This window comes from Oryzias melastigma, linkage group LG2 (assembly GCF_002922805.2).
Source record: "Oryzias melastigma strain HK-1 linkage group LG2, ASM292280v2, whole genome shotgun sequence".
Lineage (NCBI taxonomy): Eukaryota > Metazoa > Chordata > Actinopteri > Beloniformes > Adrianichthyidae > Oryzias > Oryzias melastigma.
In genome coordinates this window covers 8,285,979-8,310,390 of record NC_050513.1, presented here as the reverse complement: position 1 = coordinate 8,310,390, position 24,412 = coordinate 8,285,979, and the positions used below count along the sequence as shown (strand labels likewise).

The 24,412-nt window shown below is 39.9% G+C and overlaps 1 protein-coding gene across 1 annotated transcript; it reads right to left on the bottom strand.

Moving 5' to 3' along the window:
• Window positions 1-1,359: 1,359 nt before the first annotated feature.
• rnd3a (Rho family GTPase 3a) lies at window positions 1,360-13,255 on the bottom strand. Its single transcript, XM_024294379.2, has 5 exons — window positions 12,958-13,255; window positions 12,774-12,861; window positions 4,406-4,515; window positions 2,909-3,043; window positions 1,360-2,832 (listed from the first exon to the last, which is right to left on the bottom strand). Exons 1-5 carry the CDS (start codon window positions 13,105-13,107, stop codon window positions 2,584-2,586), a joined length of 732 nt encoding a protein of 243 aa, XP_024150147.1. The 5' UTR covers window positions 13,108-13,255; the 3' UTR covers window positions 1,360-2,583.
• Window positions 13,256-24,412: the final 11,157 nt, after the last annotated feature.

Here is a 24,412-nt window from a genome sequence, read left to right as displayed (position 1 = left end):
GATTTGTTAAAATACAGTCGAAAAGTCACAGTAGGTCAAAGAAAGCGTATTATTTAGGAGTTATCTGCAACATTCCCAGTGTTAAACGGTTAAACAAGTTAGCAACATGCTAAAATTAGCATACATTATTACGTATTAAATTCCAATCAACAGCCAAAATTAGTCCAAAAATTAGCAACATGCTAAAGTTAGCAATGTCTGAGCTCTGGGTGTCAAAGAGTGTGTTATTTAGATTTTGCCGGCGACATCTCCAGTGTGAAAAGGTTAAATTAGTTTTATAAATATAATGGTTAATGAAATAAAGCACAAAACATAGGAAAACTTGAAGTAAACTTATTATACTTTTAAGCATTAAGATTGACTGTCTATAGACAATAAATCCAATGAAAATTGTCTTGTGTTTTTAACATGTTCTTGTAGCGTTTTTTTGTGTTGGATCAGGAGCAGATGAAAACCAGATGCTTGAAAATGCTCAGCTACTGAAATAGGCATGCCAAAAAGACAGACCTTTTTCGCTCCAATTCTGAAGCATCCACTTGCAGACAAATTTATCTATTAGCGTCTTAATTTTCCATGTCTGGCTCAAAACTGTACAGCTGGATAGCTCCGATATCGTGCGCCTTTGTTTTGCTAGGCTAATGTTAGCTTGGGGTTGTAAGAAGCTTTAAAAAAATAGCATGAAAGACTGTAAGCAAAGGTTTGATGGGATATTAGCAGGGCTATCTTACGAACCAACCGTCCCGACTACAACCAAGAATTGCATTTTTTAATGAACTGCAGAAAATGTCTTAAAAATTAAAGATCTCTCAAATTTAGCTAAAAACCACATAGTCGTAATTTTAAGACCACTGAGAATGATTTTACAATAAAAATAAATATAGTTTCAACATTTTTACAATTTACTGAATGCGTCTTTGGTTTGGGATGGCTTGGATCATTGACTGTATGAGTAAGAACTGGACAAAACATAAAAACGCCATTAATCTGCACTTTTTATTTATCTGTAAAAACCCTTTCGGAAACATGCACAGGATCTGAACAGAGAAACACAATTTTAAAGTAAATTTAAAGAGAAAGTGAAGTTTTACCAGTTTTCCTAATTCATTCAGCTTAAACAGAGAAGATCCTCCAGGGACCAGAGGACAGACAAAACTAGATTCCTTAAAAAAAAATAAAATATCCATAAAGGATTTTTTGTGCATTTCTTCAATTATTTAAATGAAATTAAACTCCATTTTCTTCTACTTTTGTCCTTTGTTGTTGCAATTACAAGAAGAGTAAAGAATCAAAATAAAAATCTATTCAAAACCCCAATGAGGGATAAAAAATAAAAAAAAAATAAAAATCACAACACAAACATTTCATTTCATCTGCATTTATTCTAAAGGGAAAATATATAATTCAATAAATATTTTGGCAACACCATCAGCAAAGACAAAAATCAAAGTTCAAGACAACTGCACTCACAGAGGGGACACACACGGGACAATTGAAGACGAGAATCGTGAGAGAGCCAACGGTTTGACTGAATCTTATTTTGAAAAGTGCATCAATGAGTGATATTTGAACAGCTTAATTGCACCAAATTCAAGGCAAAACTCAAAGAGTCTAGGAAAAAAAGGCTTAATAATAATAAAAAAAAAAGAAAAGGATTTACATTGAGAAAACAGTCCAGGAAAAACAGTCATCCATTTCAAGTCCATGTGCATTAAATCAAACTTCACCGACAAATACAAAGAACTGCAGCTGAGCTTTTCCCACGATGCTTTTGTTGGTGAAAACGCCAAGAATGCAGGCACAAATCCAACAAATTTCACGTGTGAGAGCCGATTCTGCTTTAATGAGGATTTCCGCCCAACAGCGGCGTTCCTTCGAGGAACGGCTAAGCCGTCCTGGATTCTCCATAGTCAAAGACGCCGACTAACATGCAAAAGGAAACCATCACCAGCACCGGACCGTCTACATTTGGACCAATGCACCTCCGAGGACGCCATAGGCACAACGATTTGTTAGAATTCCAACACCAGTGAGCCCTTTCCCGTTAGCGTCAGCAGCATCGTTTTTGAACTCGTGTCTTCTAGAAAAAGGGGGACGTTAAGGCCTTTTATGTTCGTGGTTGGGTCCAAAACGACCTTGGAGGGAAATCCGACGCAGAACTTCAGGATTGGATCCATCAAAGTAAGACGAACACTTTCACATTTCACTGACACGACGGGGAATTCATCGGGAGCAGGAGGAGGCGCAGGGAGGAGGTTCAGTTCCAAACCACAGTGATAGGCTGTTGGAAAGTCTTTGATCCGGCAAACAAAAAAAAACACAAAAAAAACCTCCCTGAATCCAGACGTGGGAGCGTCCGGCGATGACATCACTACTCCTCATTTCCTGTTGGAGGAAAGCCTCGGCTGCATCCGCCTCCCGCTGACTGACGGCTTCCTCCAGCTGGGAGAGGAGAGGACTGCTACCACACAACTTCTCACTGGCGCTTAAGTTCCAGGTACGAGACTCCAAGGGGCGAATGGCATGCAGGCTCCGCCCCCTCGCTGCCCGCTTGCACTGAGCGCCGTCCTCGCCCTTCAGACTGAGTCACATGACCGAGCAGCTTTTGGCTTTGTCCTTCCGCAGGTCCGAGGCTACGGCGGCCAGGTCGGGCCTGCCGGGCATGTGCGAAATGCGCTTGTTGGCGCGCGTCGTCTTGCCGCGCTTCACGTTCTTGTTGTTCTTGTTGATGCAGGCCAGTGTGGCCACGTGGAAAATGTCCCTGACGCTGTTCTCCGACTGCTGTGCCGAGCACTCGATGTACGGCGCCGAGATCTGCTTCGCCATGTTGGAACCCTGAGGAGGAAGAGCAACAGCGAATGAAATAACAAGCTACCAGAGGATATGGTCACAGCAAGGGGAGGAGCTATACCTGATCGTAGGAAACGGGCGTCTGTCGGTGGGTGGAGAGCTCCACCAGCGTGGTGAGGTCAGTCCGCAGGTCCGACTTGCAGCCAACAAGCAGCATCTTCGTGTTGGGACAAAACTCCTGGATTTCTCCTTTCCACTGTAGAGAAAAACAAAAGTCTCAACCTAAAGAATCACTCCAGTCCGAACGAGGGCTGAATTTATAATTTATACAATCAATCAAAAATAATAAAATTGTTCTTAAAAGAGTTTGTAAAATTCATTCCTGTGAGTATACAAAGATGTTCACAAAGTAAGCAATGTATGTAGGTTGATCGAGCATTAGCATTAGCCATCCTATGGGAAATCCCAGTATACGTTAGCATCAAGCTATCAGACTTTATCATTATGTGTTACTTCGAAAATGACGAGCAATATTGAAGCTACCCAGTCAATTGGTTTTGGTCCATATTTCGAATGGCATCTTTTTGTCTGCTCCTGATTCACAATGATTTGAATAAACAAACTTAATTTTCTTCATAAATGTCTATATCAGACAAATACCGTGCTAAAACACTCTTTTGCACAAACATCTCCAAAAAGAAACACTAATTGATAACATATCTAATGGTCTCAGAATTTGAAGCTGAATAAATTATTTAGGTCACCTGCCCTTTAAGTACTTCGGTTAAACCCAGCACTTCCTCCTTTGAACCCCAGGAGGAGGGGGGGGGGCAAATAATCGCCCCAGTTTCCACTCGGACAACAATAAACGCTCTGTAATCAATGGCATTTCCTTGTGGGATTTAATCCGGAGCTAATGCTCCTTTGGGCCGGCCCAACAGACGAATCGAATTTGGAGGCACGTGAGGAGAATGGCCTTTGGCTCAAAATAAAAAAAAAAGCACCACCGGCTGAGAATCTGTTGGAGAATCTTCAAAAGGATTTGCTTGCTGGCGGATGACGCAGGTTTTCAAACCGAGGACGGATTTAATCACAGGGTGCAAAATCACGTCAAGTTGTGTTGGGTTTGAGCAGTCCTCCCAGTTTTCTGTCGCAACAGTTGAGGCATCAAGTTGGGATCAGAGTGAGATGTCTGCACAACAATCATATCTTTGAGAATTTCCAGGCGTTTGCATTGATTCCTGGAAAATCCCTTTTTGTAGAAGTCTCAAAAGTGGTCAGAAGGCTCCTGCGGGGGGGTCAGCCACAGTCACCATGTGAGGAAGGGTGTGGGGGGGGTCAGCCACAGTCACCATGTGAGGAAGGGTGTCGGGGGGGGGTCAGCCACACTTCCTATCATGATGACTGATCACAAGACATCTCCAAATGTTAAAATAAACTTCAGGAAGTCGATTCAGCTTCAACTAGAAAGGTTTTTGAACGGGATGGGGAAACTTTCAGGACTTTTTTTTTAGTATTATTTGACTGTAATCAGCCCCTGAGACATCTGAATTTTAAACTCATTTCTTTTTGGGGTGGAGAGTTTGAAGGCTAATGGCGACGGCGAGCAGCAACCAACCTTTTTCAAGACGCTGTCGAGCGTTTCGGGCCGGCTGATGTCAAAACAGATGAGGACGGCGTCCGAGTCGGGGTAGGAGAGGGGCCTGACGTTGTCGTAGTACGGAGACCCTGAAACAAAAAAACAAAAAAAAAACAGGCCATCCGTTAAGCTTCATGCAGAACAAATCAAAAAAATAATAATGCTAAAACTTTAAAAACACATCAAACATGTTTGACTTATGATGGCAGTTTAGAAACCAGGAAAGAAAACCAGAACATCAGAAGAAAAATGTGCTGACTGCAGCAAGATTAGTTGCTAGGAAGGAGGTGGTGGGTGGGGGGGGATAGCTCCTCAAATTGAAACCATGTGAGGGAGACGCCCACCTCTCCTCCACATTGCAACATCTCCGGAGAGGAAGAGGCGAGGGGAAGGAAGGGAAGGGAGGTTAGTGTCACCTCCAGGTGGATCAGATGACAATCCAGCGCGGCCAGATGCTGAAAAATGTGGGGAATTTTGGGCGTCTGGAAGGCTCCCTGGGGAAAACCGTACTCTAAACACGGCTGCAGAGAGACGCCAGGAATGTAGGAAGTTGGGAAAACTCTGCGGGTCCAAACTAAACAGTCTGGATGAGGGATGACAGAGCTGACGCTCTGAGGAACGAGGAAACCGTCGCTTCCTCTTCAACCAGTTGAGATAACCTGAGCAACTAGCTTAGAAGAGAAAACTATTCAAAATGATCCACGAAAATGTCAAAACTACTAAATAGATCTGGATTCAGGAGGTAGAAACATATTCCACACAAACAGGTTTGTTTTATCCAGAATTCCTGTCACCCATCTGCCGCGGAATGTCAAAAAAGCCTTTTTATCTCGTCTAATCCATTAATAATCTCTTATTTATTGATTGTGCTTTTATTTAGGTAACATCAGTTTCAGTGACGCAGCAGGAAGGATGTTTGCAATTAGTTTTAGAGTAGTTTTCCAGGAATTAAAATGATCCAAGGACATCATTATTCGGGAGTTTGAGGCTAGTTTCACTGTATCAAAAGCTTAACGTGTCTTCATATTGTTAGAAAATGTTTACCCAATTTTACTGAAAAAAAAACAACTTATTTTTGCTTAAACCTAATTTTTAAAAGTTTAAATGTTATGTATGCTTTTTTTTAAAGCTTTTTTTTAAATTTCTACCTCGCCTCAAAAAATATAAAGTTTGTAGCAAGAAATCCAAAATAAAGCATCAATATATAAACTCCACCTGCTCTGCAAGTATTGCTTGCGAAGTGTATTGAATACAGCTGACGTTTAGATTAACATTTAAACAAAACAACAACAAAAAAAAGTATTCATTTTATTTTTACTGTGAAACATCTTTAATCAAAGTTAAAATCACTTCTGAAAACACAAATCTGCTTCCTTAAGCTTAAATAAACGTATTTTTGTTTGTTTACGAATAAATTGTATTTTTAATAAAATGTCATCAAATGAATATTTAGCTTCGTGTAGTCTTAGCACGAGGTTGCGAATTTGTGTTGTTCCACATTTGGCCAGGCGGGGGAGCTGTTGAGCACATAGGATTTAATTGCTTTAACACCAGAAACATCGCCGGCGACACCTAAATAACACAATCTTTGACCGTTATAGCCATCACCGTGAATCAGCTTATTTTGACGCATCAAGAGGAGACTTTATGTCGGCTTTTCCCCGACATGAAATATACAAACTTTTCTCTGCGACAGAATCAGCGGACTTGCGTCAATGACGTAAGCGCTTTGTAAAACACATGGGAATAATGTTCCTCTTTGGCGTACTTCCGCCATATTGAAGCAGAGAGCTGCTAACGTCCCAGTGACGTCTCACAGAACTAAACGCCACCTGCTGGTGGAAGGTGTAACTCCGCCCTTGGTGCACTTGTATATTCAAATCTAAAATCTCAAAACTAGCATAATCCGATAGTGTGTCACAGCTTCAATACTTGCATATCAGCGCAAAGCTGCTTTTCTTCGCTTTCAGAATCCGCTGGAATAACAAGAATCACGTAAACTGTTGAGTAACGGTAATCGAAAGAATACTATCAGGAGCTAAAGTTTTTTACGTTGATCTAGTCAAAGGGTGTCAAACTCCAGGTCTTAAAGGGCGACCCCAGCTGGTTTTCTAGAAATCTTGTTGTTAATCCAGGTAATCTGGTGAGGATTACCTGAATCAGGTATGTTTAGCCAATAAGGACCTTCAATGGGAAGTTGTTTGGAAAACACGTAGACCTGGAGTTTGATATCTGTGATTTAGTCAGACTAGATTCTGTTTTTTTTCTTTTTGCAATGTTGCTTTTTTGGTATAACAGACTCTGTGGTTAACTGTCACTTTATACAGATGATGAATTGTATGAAAATGTATCAAGTTGTGGAGGAATATTTACCTTTTTCAGATTTTATGTCTAAACAGTTTGTATATTTAAAGTTTTTATGATTTATTAGCTGAGAAATTGATACTTTTTTGCTTTTAAGATATATTTTTGGACTTTCACTTCCTCATAAAAGCCAGCAGACAAATGAACCATCACCGACACAGCAGGAAATACAGGATTCTAGATTTCCTTAAAAGTGCATTCTTGTGCTCCTCCGTTCCAATAAATCATACCCACAATGCCTTTTTAGGCGCTGCTCAGTTTCTGCGTCAAATTTATGCAAAAACATGTTGCAACTGAAGCCGAGCTGCAATTCCTGCAAACTCGTGTTGATTTATTTAGAGGAAGATCTCGTCTAAGCTACTGGGTGGAGGAGTCAAAGCCTTGACATGTCTGTGCACACTGCTGTCAGTTTACATGGAGATGAGACAAAGCAAGCACGTGTTTTAGAGTCGCAGTAAAACAAAGACGGGAACAAAAAGGGCTTCAGGGAATCTGGATTTGTGGAGAAGGATGGCTCCGTTAATAGATTTCAAAGATTTTTTTCCTTTTTTTAAACAAGGAACAGTCATTTATGGAACTGTTACGACATGACAGCTGAGACCCGGCTGAGGTCATCTTCCTGCCAAATGGGAAGATGAAAAGGAAATCCCAGAGATAACATACGGAAAGACCCGGTGACCCCCATCTAATTAGCTCCCGTCATTGTTCTCGTAGGATCTCTAAATCTAGAAGGACAAACCCCCTTTTCTCAACTCCCACCCGCTCCCAGGAATAACCGGCCTGCATTGTTCTACGACCAAAAGGAATCCTGTACAATCGCACCAAACGTGCATTGTGCTCCTGAAGAACCAGCAGCTGGCTCTGTGAGCACAAACGAATACACTCCTGTCAAATCTGAGACAACATACTCTAGTTTGTTTCAGCAATTTCAAGGCGTTTCCCAGACGGGAAAATGGTTTTTCAGCCCACGCAGAGATGAAATGAAGTGAATGTCTGAAGGTATGGCAACAGGTGGGCGGGGTCTCAAAGCACAGCCAACAAATCGAGTGGAAACGACGCACACAGAGAGCCATCGAGACGAACAAGCGCAAACATCATTTCTCTCAAACAAACTGCCAAGGACAAGAAGCAATTTTGTCTAGGATAAACTGGAGGCTGTTGCTATGGTTACCTCTGCAGCTGTGGAGAACTTACTCATATAGATATATTTTACTACATATATTATTCACAAATGTCTTAATACGTTGATACTCCCCACATTGATGGACGTAAAGCACAAGTACCAGTTAAAGGACAGGTTGAATAGGAACATACAAGTCCTTATATGTGGAATATTTTTATATCTTTGGAATTCCAACAGAGTCCCTCCAAAACACACAAATTCTGAATCCAACATGAAAGTACCCAATTTTTCAGTTCCTCAAGTGACCACTAGAGGCTGGCCACCAAAAGGAACGATATATCCTAAATTCTCATTGAGTAGATGTACCCTACATCTCAAATCTACCCTACGCCCTGGTTTTTTCTTTTTTTAATTCTCTTTGCGCTAAAGAAACCACTTTTTATTTGGCACAACCCAAAAACCACAAAGTTAAACAAGTTTACCATAGAACGGCCATTTATGGCGAGTCATGGTGACACGTCTAATGCTACTATTGCAACGATAAGTCTAAGGCCAAATTTGAATTCTTCCCCAACCCCTCCAAATATTTGAAGTGATAGAGGTGTCCGAAATAGTTTTTTTTGAAGGGCTAACCCACGTCGGGGGATGAAGAACTCTCCGCCGTGAGGGTGTTCCGCGTTGTGCTCTGAAGCACAGAAGTTCATATTTAATTGTAATTATTTTTTTGTTTTAGTATGACCTTTTTAAAGATATAAAACCAATGTTATGGATTTCCGAGCGCTAGCAGTTCCGCTCTAACATAGCTGACTGACAACTCTTGATGACATCATCTAGTGGGTGTAACATCAGAATTCAAAGTCACTTATTTTATACAACTCTTCCTTTAAAAATATAGAGGTAGGTGAAGAAGTCGGATTCGGCCTATGTAAACGCACATATGCATGTCGAGCTTTAACATTAAAAACTTGCGTGTTCACGCCTAGCTACGAACTACGTTTTTAGGGTCTAGGTAAAAATTGTTCATTCACTGAACACAGGTTAAAAGTTAAGCCAGTTGAACTTGACTAATCAGTAATTTGGATTTGGTTGCGACCTATGGATTGCATCCTTCTCAAAACATGATCATGAAGGAAAAATGTATGGTTTGTGCCAAGTTGGAATTTTATAACTCCAAGTCTCTGAAAACCAAAGCCTGAAGCAAGATTCACGAGATTTGTACCGCTTTAACATTTCCCACCAAACCTCTTCCAACTAAGAGTACATGCTCTAGTAGTATCTGGTACTGACAGTTCATTGTGAACACTGCATGTTAAAAGTGCGTTCCAATATTCCCATTTAGAGCATTCTTAATTTTTGGGGGTTTGAATTTATGTGGAAGGATTTTATCCTTTGAAATTCTTCCTTTTTTACAACTTTCTATGATTGAAGAGGTCAAAAACATGTCACAAAAAGGCCTAGACTTTACAAAGAACAGAACATCAACTTAGGGAAGATTCAATCATTCTATTTCAGGTGATGTTCAAAGTCCTCTTGTATAAGTGAGTTATGTGTACACACACAGGGGTCCATTTCTTGGTAGAATAGAATTTAAAAAAAGAAGCTTTCATTGCAAAGATCAGATGCTTTTTTTTTGTCAGGTGTCACATCGCCCCCCCCCTAAACTTTCCATGACATTAGTGAGCAGGAAGTCTAATCTCACTTGATTCCCTTTTCCTTCAGTCGACGCATTTCACCCACCCCACTACCGGTCGACAAATTCCACCGTGATCCAATTTCCAGCCTTGGAAACGAGCTCGGCCTTCAGTGATCCGTGCTACTCCTTTCACAGGCCGAGGATCAGGGTCTGCCTGCGCACAATAGGGGTCTTTGTAAAGAAAGACGAAGGAACCTTAACTGAGGAATGCCAGACATGCGGCTCCAATTCGCTGAGCCCAGAAATGTGATCTGGCGCAACAATGGTCGCCAAAACAGACGTGGAGGAGCTCACCGGAGGGCAACAACAAGTGAAACTGGTCAGAAATGAGAGCATCAAATGCACTAACTTAAAGTTGATCAATCCAACATGTCTTTAGAGTTCTATTGAATCCTGAAACAGTAAAGTGGGACACTATTTTAAGGTGTTTCGCCAGCAGCTGGTTGATGGACTAGCTTGTGAACGTTCCCAGGAAAACGGTGTCGCATCGTTTCCAGAGGGCAGGGGGGTCCTTTGAGAAATGAATTCCTGTGGTTGTTGTGCTGCTGATGGGGATTTTATCGTAACATTTATGCTCTGTGGCTTTGGAAACGCTCCTGAAGCGACTCCAATTACAGCTGAAATACCAGTTCACACCAACATGTTTTCCAGGAAAATGCAAAACTTCGTTCTAGTTTTGATTCCTAAGGAAAAGGGGGGAAAAACATTCTGCTTAAAGAAACTCCTGTCTGACTGTAGGAACATCTGCTTTGGATTAACGTCTCACACAAGTATTCTGACAAATCGAGCATTTCAAACTCTGAAAGTCCAAATCGTGTCGGCAGGGTTATGACAGATTCTATGGAAACAAAACTCAAACATAAACAGAGAGAGTTATGCAAACTATTATCCTGATCTCCTGAAAATCTTCATTTCAAAGTTGGCACACCGACTCACATTTAGCCTCTATCCAGAGCTGGATTATGATCATGTATCCTTTTCTTTTTTAGCATGAACCTATGTCAACAATTGCTAGTTTTTCCTTTAAATTGATGCCACTAATGTTCAAACTAACCTAAAGAGAAAAGTTAAAAAACACATTTGGCTACATCTTTTGTTTCCATGTCAACAAAGACTGGCACTGTTTATTGAACCAGGCAAGGTGAGAACTGTTTAGCAATTACCTTGTTTCTATGGCAACAAGAAACTAAACTTTTGTTTTCAATTCCAATTTTCTATTAATTTTCAAGATGCTGAAACTTCTTTTGAAAATGCAACAAAGGACACTCAAATAAACATTATATCATCAGCGTATCGCATCACTTAGAATGGGTCATGACAGAATTTTCAAGGTTGTACTGGGAAAAAAAAAACCAAAAACATTTAGGCATTTTAAACTAAAATAAATTAGGTTGTGTATGTAAATGCATAAAATATTTAATGCTCACCAACTTTTAAGCCACGCCCACTGAGCCTTTCAAGATCAAAGAATTTGCCATTGACATGGTAAATCAAAGGAAAACAACCCACTAGTGTGACATTAGGAAATAAGTAGGTTATAGGGCTGCCACAAACGATCAATTTAATCGTCGACTAATTGGATCATGAGTAAACTGGATGTATAACACACATTTTAACCAGATATTGTGTCGAACCCTTTTTATTTTTATTTTAACGCTTCCCACTTTCAAAGTCTATTGGCATGCTGTTATGGTAGTTTTCCTGAAATTTCTTGTGACAACACTACTGACCTGGATTAGCACTACTATGCATGCCTGTCAAAAACAATGGCAGACACAGCATGGACCGTAGTTAAGAGATTTAATAAAAAAAATAATAAACAACTATTCAATTAGTCATCAACTATTTTAATAGTTGACCTAATCATGACTAAACAACAAATTGTGGCAGCCCGCCATACTACTTTAATTAAAGTATTAGAATTACTTTATTTGGACCTCTCGAAAGATGTTTGCGTATAAAAATTCCCTAGTGGTTGCTTTGTGAACTACATCCACCTATTTTGTTTTCAAACAGGGTTCAAACACGAAGTCAAATAGTGTCCTTTTAAATAAGCACACGTAAAAGTCAACAAAAGAACTCCCACTTTTCTTATTGGTAAACCAAAAGCGAACATGATTGTTGAGCAGCAGGATGGCTCCAAACTAAATGACCAACACTTGTCAAGTTTATATGGCAATAACCACGTCAGACTGTTCTTTACAGCCTTCATTGACCATTCCCGTTAACTAAAGGCCATAAATAACGGGGCTAATTTCAGCGTCTTGCTCCTTCAAAGTGCTCGTTCTGACGTTTGACAAACTCCTGTGATAAAAATTAACGCAAGGGCGTTTCCATATGTGTGTTTGCTAACTTTCCCATTCCAAGAGGAGGCCTGATGGGTTGGTGCTCCTGTCCTGTTAAACTCCGGCGCCGTTCCTGCTCGTTGGGGCGTGCAGACATGAATCAAAGGCCTGCCATGACACCCCCACAGACAAATGGAGGGCCGGACAACTGCCAGGCGTTTACACTCAATGACGCAAATTAGGTCCATCGCCCACCCTACCAAAACACGCACCCCAGGCAGCCCATTAGGCCACACACTGCAACAAAAGGCCTGCATGGATATAGGTGCCTTTGCTACAACCCCCATCATTCCCAGGTGGTGAGGTTCTCTAAATCCAAGAGGCAGAAACTGGTTTATGCCCGTGTTCCAAGTTATTCCAACGCAATGTTTGGAATTCCAGGCCTGGAAGCCGCAACAGCTGGCGACCAGCTTATCCCCACCCATCTCTCCCACCACATGCCTCTGCACACTTGCAACATGCGAACCTCGGTGTGGCTCCAGACAAGCACAGTGGAGATAAACGCCTCTAGATCCGAACAGTTTGAGGGGGGGAAGGGGCGCAAACTTTAGATGAAAGGGCAAAAAAAGTGAACCCATCAATGGAAAGTTGCACAACATTCCCAGAAAGGAGGGGAGATTTTCCAGAGTGAGTTTGGCTGGCCAAGTTTTGGTTCAGATCCCATGAATCATCCACCGATTTTTTTTTTTAATGTAAATAATCCAAAAATGCAGCTTCATCTGACGTTTTGTCCCAAACTCCCAGCATCCTTCACTACAAGGAATCTCAGATTCATCACATTATTAATAAAAACACAATATTTAGTGTTTTAAACGTGATTACCTGAGGTGTCCCACAAGCTGAGCTCGATCCTCTGGGTGTCAATTTCAAAACTGGCCGTGTAGTTTTCAAACACTGTAGGAACGTAACTCTGAAGGAAGGAAAAACAGATCATTTCAAACCACAGTCAGCTGAGATTTTCCTGTGATGCGTTCACGGGATCCTCCTTGTGTTTGCGGCGTCTCACCTCCGGGAAGCAGTCCTTGGCGAACACGTGAAGCAGCGCGGTCTTCCCGCACTGGCTGTCCCCCACCACCACGATCTTGCACGTTACGCTCTGACTCGCATCCATGCTGGACTTCAGAGAGGACTTCTGCCCGGAGCGTCTTTCCTTCATTGAGTTCCGGCTGAGGTGCGTTCACGTGGAAATGAGTCCGCAGCTGGGAGCCGTCTGTCAGCGGGGGCCTCCCTCCTCGCTGTCCGGGGCGACTGTCGGTCTCCTCGGGTGTCTCCGTGAGTTCTGAGCCGGTGAAATTTCTCCGGTCCTGGTTTATACCGCTGCGTGAGCCAATCAGAGAGGCGCTCTTCAGACACGCCCCGCCCACGCGCGTCACTGCTGGGTTTGCCCGCCGTTTAAAATGTTCAAAATTCCGGCTTTAATCTCAGGATTCTAACTTAAACATTAGAATTCTCACCTTTTTCTTTAAAATTCGAACTTTAATCTCAGAGTTTTCACTTTTTTTCTTTAAAATTCTTACTTTAATCTCAGAATCGGAATTTATTCATAGAATTATTGCTTCTAATTTTTCAAAATTTTGACTTGAATCTCAGAATAACCACTTCTTATTTTCCAAAATTCTTACTTTAATCTCATAATCATCACTTCTAATTCTTCCAAATTCTGACTTCAATCTCAAAATTCTCACTTTTTTCTTAAAAATTCTGAAAATTCTAAGATCAGAATCAGAATTCTGATCTTAGAATTTTCCCTTTTTTGCATTCTGACTTTAATTTCAGAATTCTGAAATTAGTATTAGAATTATCACTTCTATTTTTCAAATTTTAATATCAGAATTATCACTTCTAATTCTTAAAAATTCTGATTTCTATCTCAGAATTCTCACCTTTTTTTTGAAAATTCTGATTATAACCTTAGAATTTTCGCTTTTTTCTTTATAATTCTGAATTTAATCTCAATTCAGTCTTAGAATTATCACTTTGAATTCTTAAAAAATTCTGACTTAAGCTTGAATTCTGACTTTAATGAAAAAAAATCTCACTTTTTTCTTCTAACTTCTGACTTTAATCACAAAATTTGTACTTTATTCTGATTCTTATTTTAAATTTAATCTTAGAACTCTTGTTTTTCTTTAAAAATCTGAGTTTAATTTCAGAATTCAGACTTAAATCTTAGAATTTTACATTCAGAAATCTGAGAAATGGTCAAACGGTCAGAACCTCATAATTCTGTTTTTTTCCCCTGACTTTCTTCAGAATTTTATCGCTAATCTTGAAATTCCGAGATTAGAGTTATAATTCTTAAAATCAAAATTTTGAGGATTAAAGTAATAATTTTGAGATTAAAGTAAGCAATTCTGAGATTTTGACTTTAATCTCACATTCTTTTTTTCAATTAATTTCTAGTTAGAAAATTTGAATTTTGTCCAACACAATTTATTTGAATTCTGAGATTAAGAACAAAATTCTTTAAAGGAAAAAAAAGATCTTATAATGTTTTATCATTCTTTTCTTGTTCTCTATAGCTCTAATATTCTTCTGTATTGAAACTTTGATTTGAAAATATTGGTTTTATGAAAACGAAGTCACAATTTTATGATTTTTTAATTTTTTAAGATTTACTTATCCTATAAAATTAGATACTTCTTTTTAAAAGAGTAAATCATTAACTTATCTTGATTGGTTTTCAAAGCGGTCAGTTGATTCTAGGCCTAAAAGACCAGATGAAAATCAGACTTGAATCAATTAAAAAAGGAATCGTGCGACGGGAGTTTACACCTGACCAGTTTAAGATTTATTGGAACCAAAATTTTCATTACTGTCTGTACAAACTGGTAATTCATACCGTTATGACTCCATAATCCTTATTCTAAATGGCTCTTTAAGGCCGGGGCAGATTGAGAAACTAGCAAACGTTTCAGCATAACAATTAGACAGAATTATCTTGCACTACTCTCTGCCCTAAGGGAAAACAAAGGAGCCACATAGTGTTTTCTTTTTTTCACTGCATAATCTATGAACTTGGAGAACAGTTAGAGCCAGAGCAGACAGAGATCTCCAAATGGCGTTGTTGGTAACCTACATGCACATTGTCCAGAGTAGAGAATAGAGACCCTTCTGGTCTACAACCTGCTGCCTCCTGGCTATTCCTCTTTTGTGAAATCCTTACAATTTTTTTTTGTAAATTTGGGAAAACAACAGTTTTGGCCTCTATGACGTGATTGGACTTCAGGAGTTGCTGGCAACGTTTTGATTTTTTCTTACAGTGAAACAGCTCCACCCTGCAGGCTGTGTAGTGGGAGTCCCGTCTGTTGTGAGGGAGCCTTGCCTTCAGGCCCTAGTACTGGCAGGGGAGAAGGGAAGAGGGGCGGCGGGGGGATTTTACACTCTCACTCTGATACTTGGCTGGAATCTCTGTACCATATGCATTTGACCTCATTCCAAGTCATGGCATCGCAGGGATCGTACCTGGGGTTTAGTGTGCAGGAGAGCCCCTCTCGCTGGAAATGTGACTCCCGCTTCTGTCCTTATGGACACTGAGAAAGAGATCACCAAAGTACCCCAACAGTGTGTCGTTCTCCATTCCAGCTTGTGCAACAGCGTGCCGCACAAAGTCCTGGCTGCTCTCAAACATTTGGTCTAAAGCGAGACAAAGAAACATGGACGAAGTGTAAATCTGTACGGACCGATGCAAAAAATTCATTCGATTTCCAAATGTGCTTACCGCATTTTCTGCACAATAGGGTGCTCTGGACTACTAAGACACATCATCAGTAAATGAGCCAACTATAAAGATAAGTTCTGCGCGGCAACACGCATTCAAGTGGAAACTTTCAACGAAAAGTCTATATATATGCACATTTTATGCTTCCATGTTGAAAACTCTTGCGTTCACTCGCCACCAATAAAGTTTCTACAAACATTTTCAGGCTCTATGTACAGCCGTTGGACACACATTGAAAGTTATATCTGGTAAAACTTTGACCAATCAGGGACCAGGATTTAGTAATGACATTTATATGACATCCATTTTAATTCCCAGAAGTGTCAACCATTAAAAAATGATAATGGAAGAGAAATTAATATCTGCTGTTTGTGCCCTGCCAGAATTCTACGACACCAAGTGTTTCATAAATCGGAATGGAGCTGTGAAAGAAAAACCCTGAAGCAAGATTTACGAAATTAGCTTAAGGCACATGAAGCGAGATGAACGAGCCAGAGATAAGTTTAACAGACTTTACTGAGCTCATGGTAACTCTGGAGCTTGTTTGTGACACGCTACACATTAGCCACATTGGAAGCGTCAGCTGCGTTAGCGTATTCACAATACCTGTAACTCCCAACTTAGTAAGTAACACATAAAGAACAGACAGATACTGCTAAAACAACAGTTGGTGCGACTGTGCTAACTCCCGTCTTTGTTAGTAACGCATAAAAAAACAGGTTAATTCCGCTAAAACAACCAATCCTGCGACTATGCTAACTCCCAACCTTACTAGTAACATGTAAAAACAGACAGATACCGGTAAAAGAAATGTTACTGTGACTACGCTAAGTCTGAACTTTGTTAGTAACATGTAAAACACAAACTGATACCGCTAAAATAAACGTTGCTGTGACTATGCTAACTCCCGTCTTTGTTGGTAACATATAAAAAATTGACTGATACAACTAAAAGAAATGTTCTTCGACTATGCTAACTCCCAAACTTGTTAGTATTGTAAAAAACAGACTGACACTACAAAGGAAATGTTACTGCAACTACGTGAATCCCCAACTATTAGTAACACGTAAAAGAACAGACTGGTAACGCTAAAACAAGCATTACTGCAACTAAGCTAACTCCCAACTTTGTCAGTAATATGTAAAAAACAGACTGGTACGGCTAAAATATAGATTACTGCGACTACACTAACTTTATTTGTAACAAGCATGTAAACAGACTAAAGCTGTTGGAACCAGTGTTCCTGCGACTATGTTAACTCCCAACCTTGTAAACAAACATTATCCGAAATACTATAGGTTAGCCACTTTAGCATATTTACAAAAACACCCAATCTTGTTTGCAACTCATAAAATAGAGACTGACATTTTCATAGAGCGTATTTCAAAACCGCTTCAACATCAATAAAAACAACCAGAGTTAATCCAGACAAGGTGCTCTGGATTATAAAACTCACTTTTTTAAAAAAGAAATAAGGATTTTAGTGCAGAAAAAAACAGCTCTCCCTTTTGGGGTCACAGGGTTGCTGGAGCCTATCACAGATACTGTCCGTCGCAAGGATGCGTAAAATGTTTACATTTTATTGTTTGTTCTGTTTCAGTTTTCCTCTCAACTGCCCGCTCAGGTCATTGCGGTTTTGCTTCTAATAGGCCATTATTAAAACATAATTAGTATAATTGGATCTTATGGGACAACGTATAGCTGGAGGGGACAAACGGCGCGTGTAGCGGTAATGCTGCAAACGCCGTATCCCCAGAATAGAAATGAGGGAGCCACCTGTTTCTCAGTTCTCTGCACAGTCAGTACATTTACCCACAGAGAATCAGAGGCACTTTCCTGTTAATGTAAAGCCGTTTATGCTTTTTTCATAGGTTCCTCGTGTCATTGGGGAGTTCCAGCTAAACCTAGATTGTGTTGTCTTTGCACCTCGTGGATAAAACTACACGCCGCCTTTGCTGTTTGTCACTTACAATTAAAGGAATTGCCACATTCAAACCACGAACTAAACTAAAGGTTTTGGGTTATTCATGTTCCTTCCAGCAAACCTTAAATCAGCAGCTGCAGCAGGTATTTTGTTTCCACTGCTGTAAATCACATGCATTACTCATAATGAAAATACCTCACAGACGTAAAACTGGACTTTCCTTTGATAAAACAGTCTTAATTGTGTCCAGGAGGTCTGGGTCAGCAACCGTCACTCTATTTTTGAGAAGTTCTAGACGCTGAAGGATTTGCCGTTTTAATGCAATACCTTCCAGAAGCGTTTGCTCGGAAATGACGAGGAAAAAAACCAGCTACGAGATGGGAGGGATGTGAGTCAGAGATGATAGAAAGACCCCTCTGAGGTGGCTTCTGCTAGTGTGAGTGTAGGTCAGTGGGTCCAGTGCCCCAGAGTTATCTCTGTCTGCGTCCATTCAGTCAGCGGAGCACTGACATTTACTGCTGCAGTGAACGCAGCACACTTTAATGGGGGGCGGGGGTGGATATACAGACATGAACACAGAGATGCAGCCACTATTTACTTGATGTCCATTAGAAAAAACGGGTTCTATTCAGAGGCTGGATCATCTTCAACCAAAAAAATGTACCACGATAGTTTGACTTTTCTCAGTTCACTTCATTTAACAGCTTCTATATCTGATCAATCAAACTGGTCACCAATAAAGTACATCAAACCAGTCAATGAACTGTACTTTGACACAAGAGCCCAAACCTATGTTTTCAGTTAATGTCTTGGGTCTCCATCAAAAGTTCTAGTGAGTTTTAACACCTCCCAAACAAAGTGGACCTTCCAAGAGATAAAATCATTGACCACATGCACCACAGTGAATTTATAAAACCCAGGAGTTGATGTCAAATTTGACAAAAAGTGATGTCATTTTGTCTTGAACTCATAGAAAGACGTTGACTAACAAGAAGGTACAATTACCTAGTGGTAGATACTAGTGTCTCTCGTTTGTCTTAAGGGTTATATACGTTTCAGTTTATTTCTAACACTATTTAGAACATCAGAAACAGTCATAACAGACAACACTAAAGAACAAACAAAAACCAGTGCAGCAGAATATATCATAAAGGGGAGGGAAGAAGTTAAAAGAAACCCTATTTAATCCCACCCCCTTTACTAACGCGGGACAACGAAGGCAAAAAAAACAAAAAAGAAAAAAACTACTTATGAACAAGAGAATCCATATGTACGTACATTTTTGATCTGTATTGGAGTTTAAATTGCCTTATTGTTGGACAATTTTTGATTTTGTCAGTCATATCTTTTCAACGTATTACACCACAAAACGAAATTGTTGTCTTGTTTTCTTCTGGTACGAGTTTTATTTATTATAAACCTGAAATGGCCCGTTACGTCCTGCTGCTGGACCTTTTCTAGTTGGTGTGGCGCTGGTTTGTTTTGGTCTTGTTTTTGTCCTCGGCCTTCTTAGACTGCTGGGTTTTGTTATGTTTGTTTGGGGTTGGACCTTGGTAGTCTTAATTTGCTGGCTTTGTTTGTTTAATTTATTTAGGTAGCTTTGATTAGGCAGCTCTTAGCAGGGAGCTACTGACTTCGACGGTCAACATGGCTGTCTCCCTGACTTATTTTATTTTTGGGCAAGGTTTCAACTCATTTGGTTTGAATTTTTTTAATGAGCACAGTAATTATTTCGTTTTTGTTCTCTCGTTTTAGGTTTATTTAATAAACTGTGTTCCATTTTATTCTTATTGGTGTCCAGCTTACGTTATTGTCCCCTTCAGTTTCTCCCCCCAGACCCGAGCCGGGTTTACCTCAAGGGGACGTAACGTGGCCTCTTAGTACCCTCCATCTTTATTCCTAAACAGTTTTTGTATGTTATTAGGCAGCATTTTATTTTGGGCTCTGTGCATAATTTTTGCAGTTAAATAATTAACCAAATCTTTAAATTTTAATTTTGAATGACTAAAAACTGGGTGAGCATGATTGTAATAACCAGCTTTATGTCTAACTTGTATGGCCCTTTTATGAAGAACAATAAGTGGTTTTATTGATGTTATGTAATTATTGCCCCAGATCTCTGCACAATAATTAAAATATGGCAAAACTATTGAACAGTACAACATGTGAAATGATTTATAGCTTAGTAAGTGTTTTACATTGTTTAAAGACTTTTGGATATTTTATTTAAAAAAAAAAATCGTAATTGGTTAAAAAAAACCTCAGTACAAACTTTTCTTTCTTGTTTTAACACTTCCAAAGTTCAAATTTTAAACTACCACTGTTCTCTGTCAGTGTTGAGCTTTTGCAGTACTACTCTCAAATAATCATCAACTGTGACAATATTATAGTATTAGTCCTCTAAGTGACAGCAGATCCAAATCCAACTCTGTTCATTGTGAGGTTTAAGAGTCCTGCTATGGGGCCTTGTTTTAGAGCGAGGGGGTGGGGGGGCACAGCGTGAGGGCGTTCCAGTTTGAGGATCAGGAGATGTTATTTCACACCAGCTGAGCTGCAACTGACCCTTCCCGACACGTGTGTGTTGGTTTCTGTGTCATCGTGTCCGCGTTCATTTTCCTGTGAAGAACAAATGCTGGGGGGGCCCAAGGTTATCCTCCTTATCCGCTAAAGTTAATGTAGGTCCATCAAGGCAACATCATTAAAATACTAATTTATTATAATGCGGACACTCATTAACTCCTGGCACTTGGAGTGGTTGTAAGTGTCCAGATATCCATTCCTGCTGGGTGCATTAACCTAAGAGTGACAGCGGTGCTTTGATTTGTTATGGAAGTCCGGAAAAAATCTGATTTCTATCAAATCCAATTAAAATCTCAGAACCTTTAGGGATACGTTGGAAATGTGAGTTTAGTCCCCAAAAATGTCTTTAAATTTTGGGTGTATAGATCAGAATTAATCTGTTGCAAAAAAGGAAAGACAAAAATGTGTCACATTGTTTATTTTGCATTCACATTTTGATTATACTAGATCTGCACTGGAATAAGTTTTAACGACAGACTTGGTGTAGTGAGGAAAAGTCCACCAATATGCAGACGACTCTTTTTCTCATTTTTCTTCAAGCCTTTTATCTTCATATCAAGTAGGGTTGTAAGAAAATATCGATTCAGTGAAATATCGCAATACTTTATATGCCGATACTTGTATCAATTTAAAATGCTGCCAAGGTGATATTTATTTATTTATTTATGAGAAAACGAGTAGTTTAGCGTCTTACTTTGGTTTTCCAATTAAACCCCTGACCACCGTTTTGGGTGTCCCCAACTCATAATTTTTTGAAGTGCTGGCTGTTCCTAGTAAATCATGGTTACCCAACCTCCGGGCCGCAAACTAGAACTGAAATAGTACCATGAGGTGGAGCGCACTGGTAGCTTAACCCAGCACAGGAGGTGGTAGCGGATGCTGTTCTGGATCCGAACCAGTACCAGATGCAGTATCAGGCGTGAACTGAACGTGGAATCAGACGCGAACCGGTACTGGGTCAGGGTACCGGTATTGGGTCAGGGTACCGGTATTGGGTCAGGGTACCGGTATTGGGTTAGGGTACTGATACCGGGGTAGGGTACCAGTACTGGGTTAAGGTACCGGTATTAGGTTAGGGTACTGGTACTGGGGTAGAGTACCAGTCCTGGGCATGTCCTGAGGAGCAGTCCGCGTCTGGTACCACGTCCCAAGGGTTTCGGACCCTTGATTTTACGAACAGCCAACATGTCAAAGAATGACGAGTTAGGGACACCCAAAACATCAACAAGTGACGCAGAGAGGTCCTTAACCAAACGTCAATATGTGAGAACTTGGGAATGAGTGAGTAGGACAGATAAGTCAAGCTGAGATAGAGAACAATACTTTCACTTTTTTAGTTCAATATGTTGAAACACAGTACATATGACCAACAACACCACAACAATCCATCAAGTACAGCAGCTTTGTAAACAAGCGCCATAAACGTTCAAACAATGTAACTGATCCAAGGAAGCACTGTATTTAATAAAAAGTGCTTTCTAATTAATCAGTTAACTAGTTAATTATCTGGTTTCTCTTGTCAATTATTTTAAAAATGTTCTGTTTTATGTTCAGTTTTCCTGAACATAGCCAACCACAACAGAAAAATAATAACTAATCAACACAATAGTTTAAACCATTGTGGAGTATCAGCAATAACAGAAGAATAAAACAATACTTATAGCACGCCAACAGTGCTTCTTAAAACTCAAAAAATGATATAAGCATTTGAAAAAACAATTAAGATGTAAAAGATATGCATCTATATCTTCATGAACAGAACATCAGTATGTTCTTGGTATCAATGATTGCCCAATTCTCAAGAAAAATCTAAAACAGAACTTTTTCTAAGTCTTTTCTGCTCTGCAAGCCTCAACATGTACTTCAGTGTAATACAAGAAAGTGGAAATCATCTAATATCCTTTAGATTTTTCCTACACCACATGTTTGCAATTTCTTGAAGGCAGCAATTCTTTTGAAATGACTTTCAGGAACAAAACATCCCTGCTATCGCAGCTCTGTACTCTAAATTGTTAACCGTGTAGAAGTACACGTCAACCCTGTCATGCCTGGTGTTGTCCAGCCATCAATCCATGTGGAAAATTCTGCTTTGATCTCACAAGAAATGTTGAAAGAGTTGATTTTATGCCCTAAAGTTCAAACAATGAGTGTTATTGCTAACTGTGATGTAATGTTTATTTTTGTCTATAAGGAGACGCAGGTTTGGATGGTTAGGGACGTGAGTTGAGTGGCGCAATCGTCAAAAGTCGTCATGAAGAAACCTGTTCTTAATAAATATGCCACGAGGTTAACCGTGTATAGACCACAACATTAGAGAATTAACAGAAAATTCACATTTTTTTTTAGAATTAAGACATTTTTTAAAACCTTTTGATAAAATCCACAAAAACAATTCTAAATATATTTTGATAAGATGTAGATAGTGTAATTTATGATGTGTTGCATATATTGCATATTGCATGTAGCCCAATTTTACAACACTGAACGGGCTTCCCACTGGTAATTGTCCGAAAACATAAAATTAACCACAAAATATAAACAACAACTGGGTGTTTAGCTAAGAATTAATAGTAAAAAAACCTGATCACAATTGAAGATTTATGTAGATTTGCCAAACTGGGTGTATTCTGTACAGAAGACATGACACAGAGGAGACTAATTGACGAGGTCTACAGTCAATCAGGATCCAGAACACAATACACTTAAAAAATGCAGACCGTTGTATATACACTAGGTTTTTAAGGAGATTTTTGATCATGCCAATCTCAGAAATGCGATACGAATGATTACCACTGAGTGGTCCGGTCCAGTACGCTAAGGTGTAGTACGGGACAGTCCAGTTAATTCTGGCGAGCATTTCCACTCAATTAAACCTCCCCAGCGACTATTTCAATGTCGGGCCAGTATGGCTTGAGTGGGAACTCAGTAGTCTGGCTCGCTATGCTTTCCGCCGGGCAGCTTGTTAGCTCACTGCACTGTCCATTGGGTAAGCAAAGCCCAGACCACCGAGTCCCCACATAAGTCAGTGTGGGCGAACAAGTTGGGTCCACCATGGAACCCGCGGACAAACCCACCAGGGGCCCACCAATTCCACCCAAAGGTGAATCATATGGGCCTCACACTGAAATTAGGCTATAGAGGTAACCCTTAAACACTAAAATTTTACCTAGTGCAGACAATTTTTTGACATAACTCTTCAACCGTTTACACAATTAATATAAGTCCAATAAATTCTGAACCTAAGAAAAGATTCTTTTTGAGGGGAAAAGCACATTTTTCTGCATCTGATTCACATTGTTGCTTAAAGAGTTATGGATTTGTCACAGATTGTGTGTTATATAAGTGTTTCTCGCAACATTTTTTATATTATTGGGTCTTTTTTCCTTCTGGTTCATCACTGGTGAAGCTGCAAAGCTCCACAGACGAGCTAACATTTCATCAAATTGTACAACAAAAGGTGATCTGCCTGAATAATGAATCAAACCTTGGATGCTCTCTTTACTAACACATGAAATCCTCCTTTAATAAACAATTAGCTAAATATCCTTTAATGACCGCGCAGTATAAAGGCGAACAGGCTGCAGACTCAATGACCAGCTCACACAGATGGATGCACACAGGGCGCAGCGAGCCCGCCGAGCGACTGCCGTCAGTCATTTGGTCCGTTCAAGCATGGCTACACTCCGCTGCCATCAGGCGGGGAGCGTGCTCAGTCTGCGTGTTCACGTTCGAATCATTCCAGGGATGACCTGATTCTTCAGGGAAGCAGAAGCCGAGCGTGTACACGAGCGAGGGCCTTCGGGGTTAATGACACGTGAAATTATGCTTTCATTAGCATAAACCGCACGATGGACGATTATCATACCTCCCTGATACAAGACAGGAACAAATAACGATTGAGTTCTGATAACAATGAAATGAAAAAGATGAAATCTACATGTTAAAGGGACACAACTAAGAACTAGCTGAGAGCAGCAAACTAACATATATGGAAATTAGCTCACCAGTAGTGTTTATTGGCCCTATTTTAGGATTTATTAGGTTAGATGAAAAATAGGTATTCACATTTGATATGTCTTGGTATTAAAAAATATTGAATTGAATTAGCTTTCATTGTTTTTCTGCAACCTTTAGTAGTAAAGAGCCAATTGGGCCTTTTTCTTACAGAACGAAACCAAATCTAATTTTACCCTTTAGGTTTGTTACTTTTACAGTAAATATGATTTTTTTTTATTA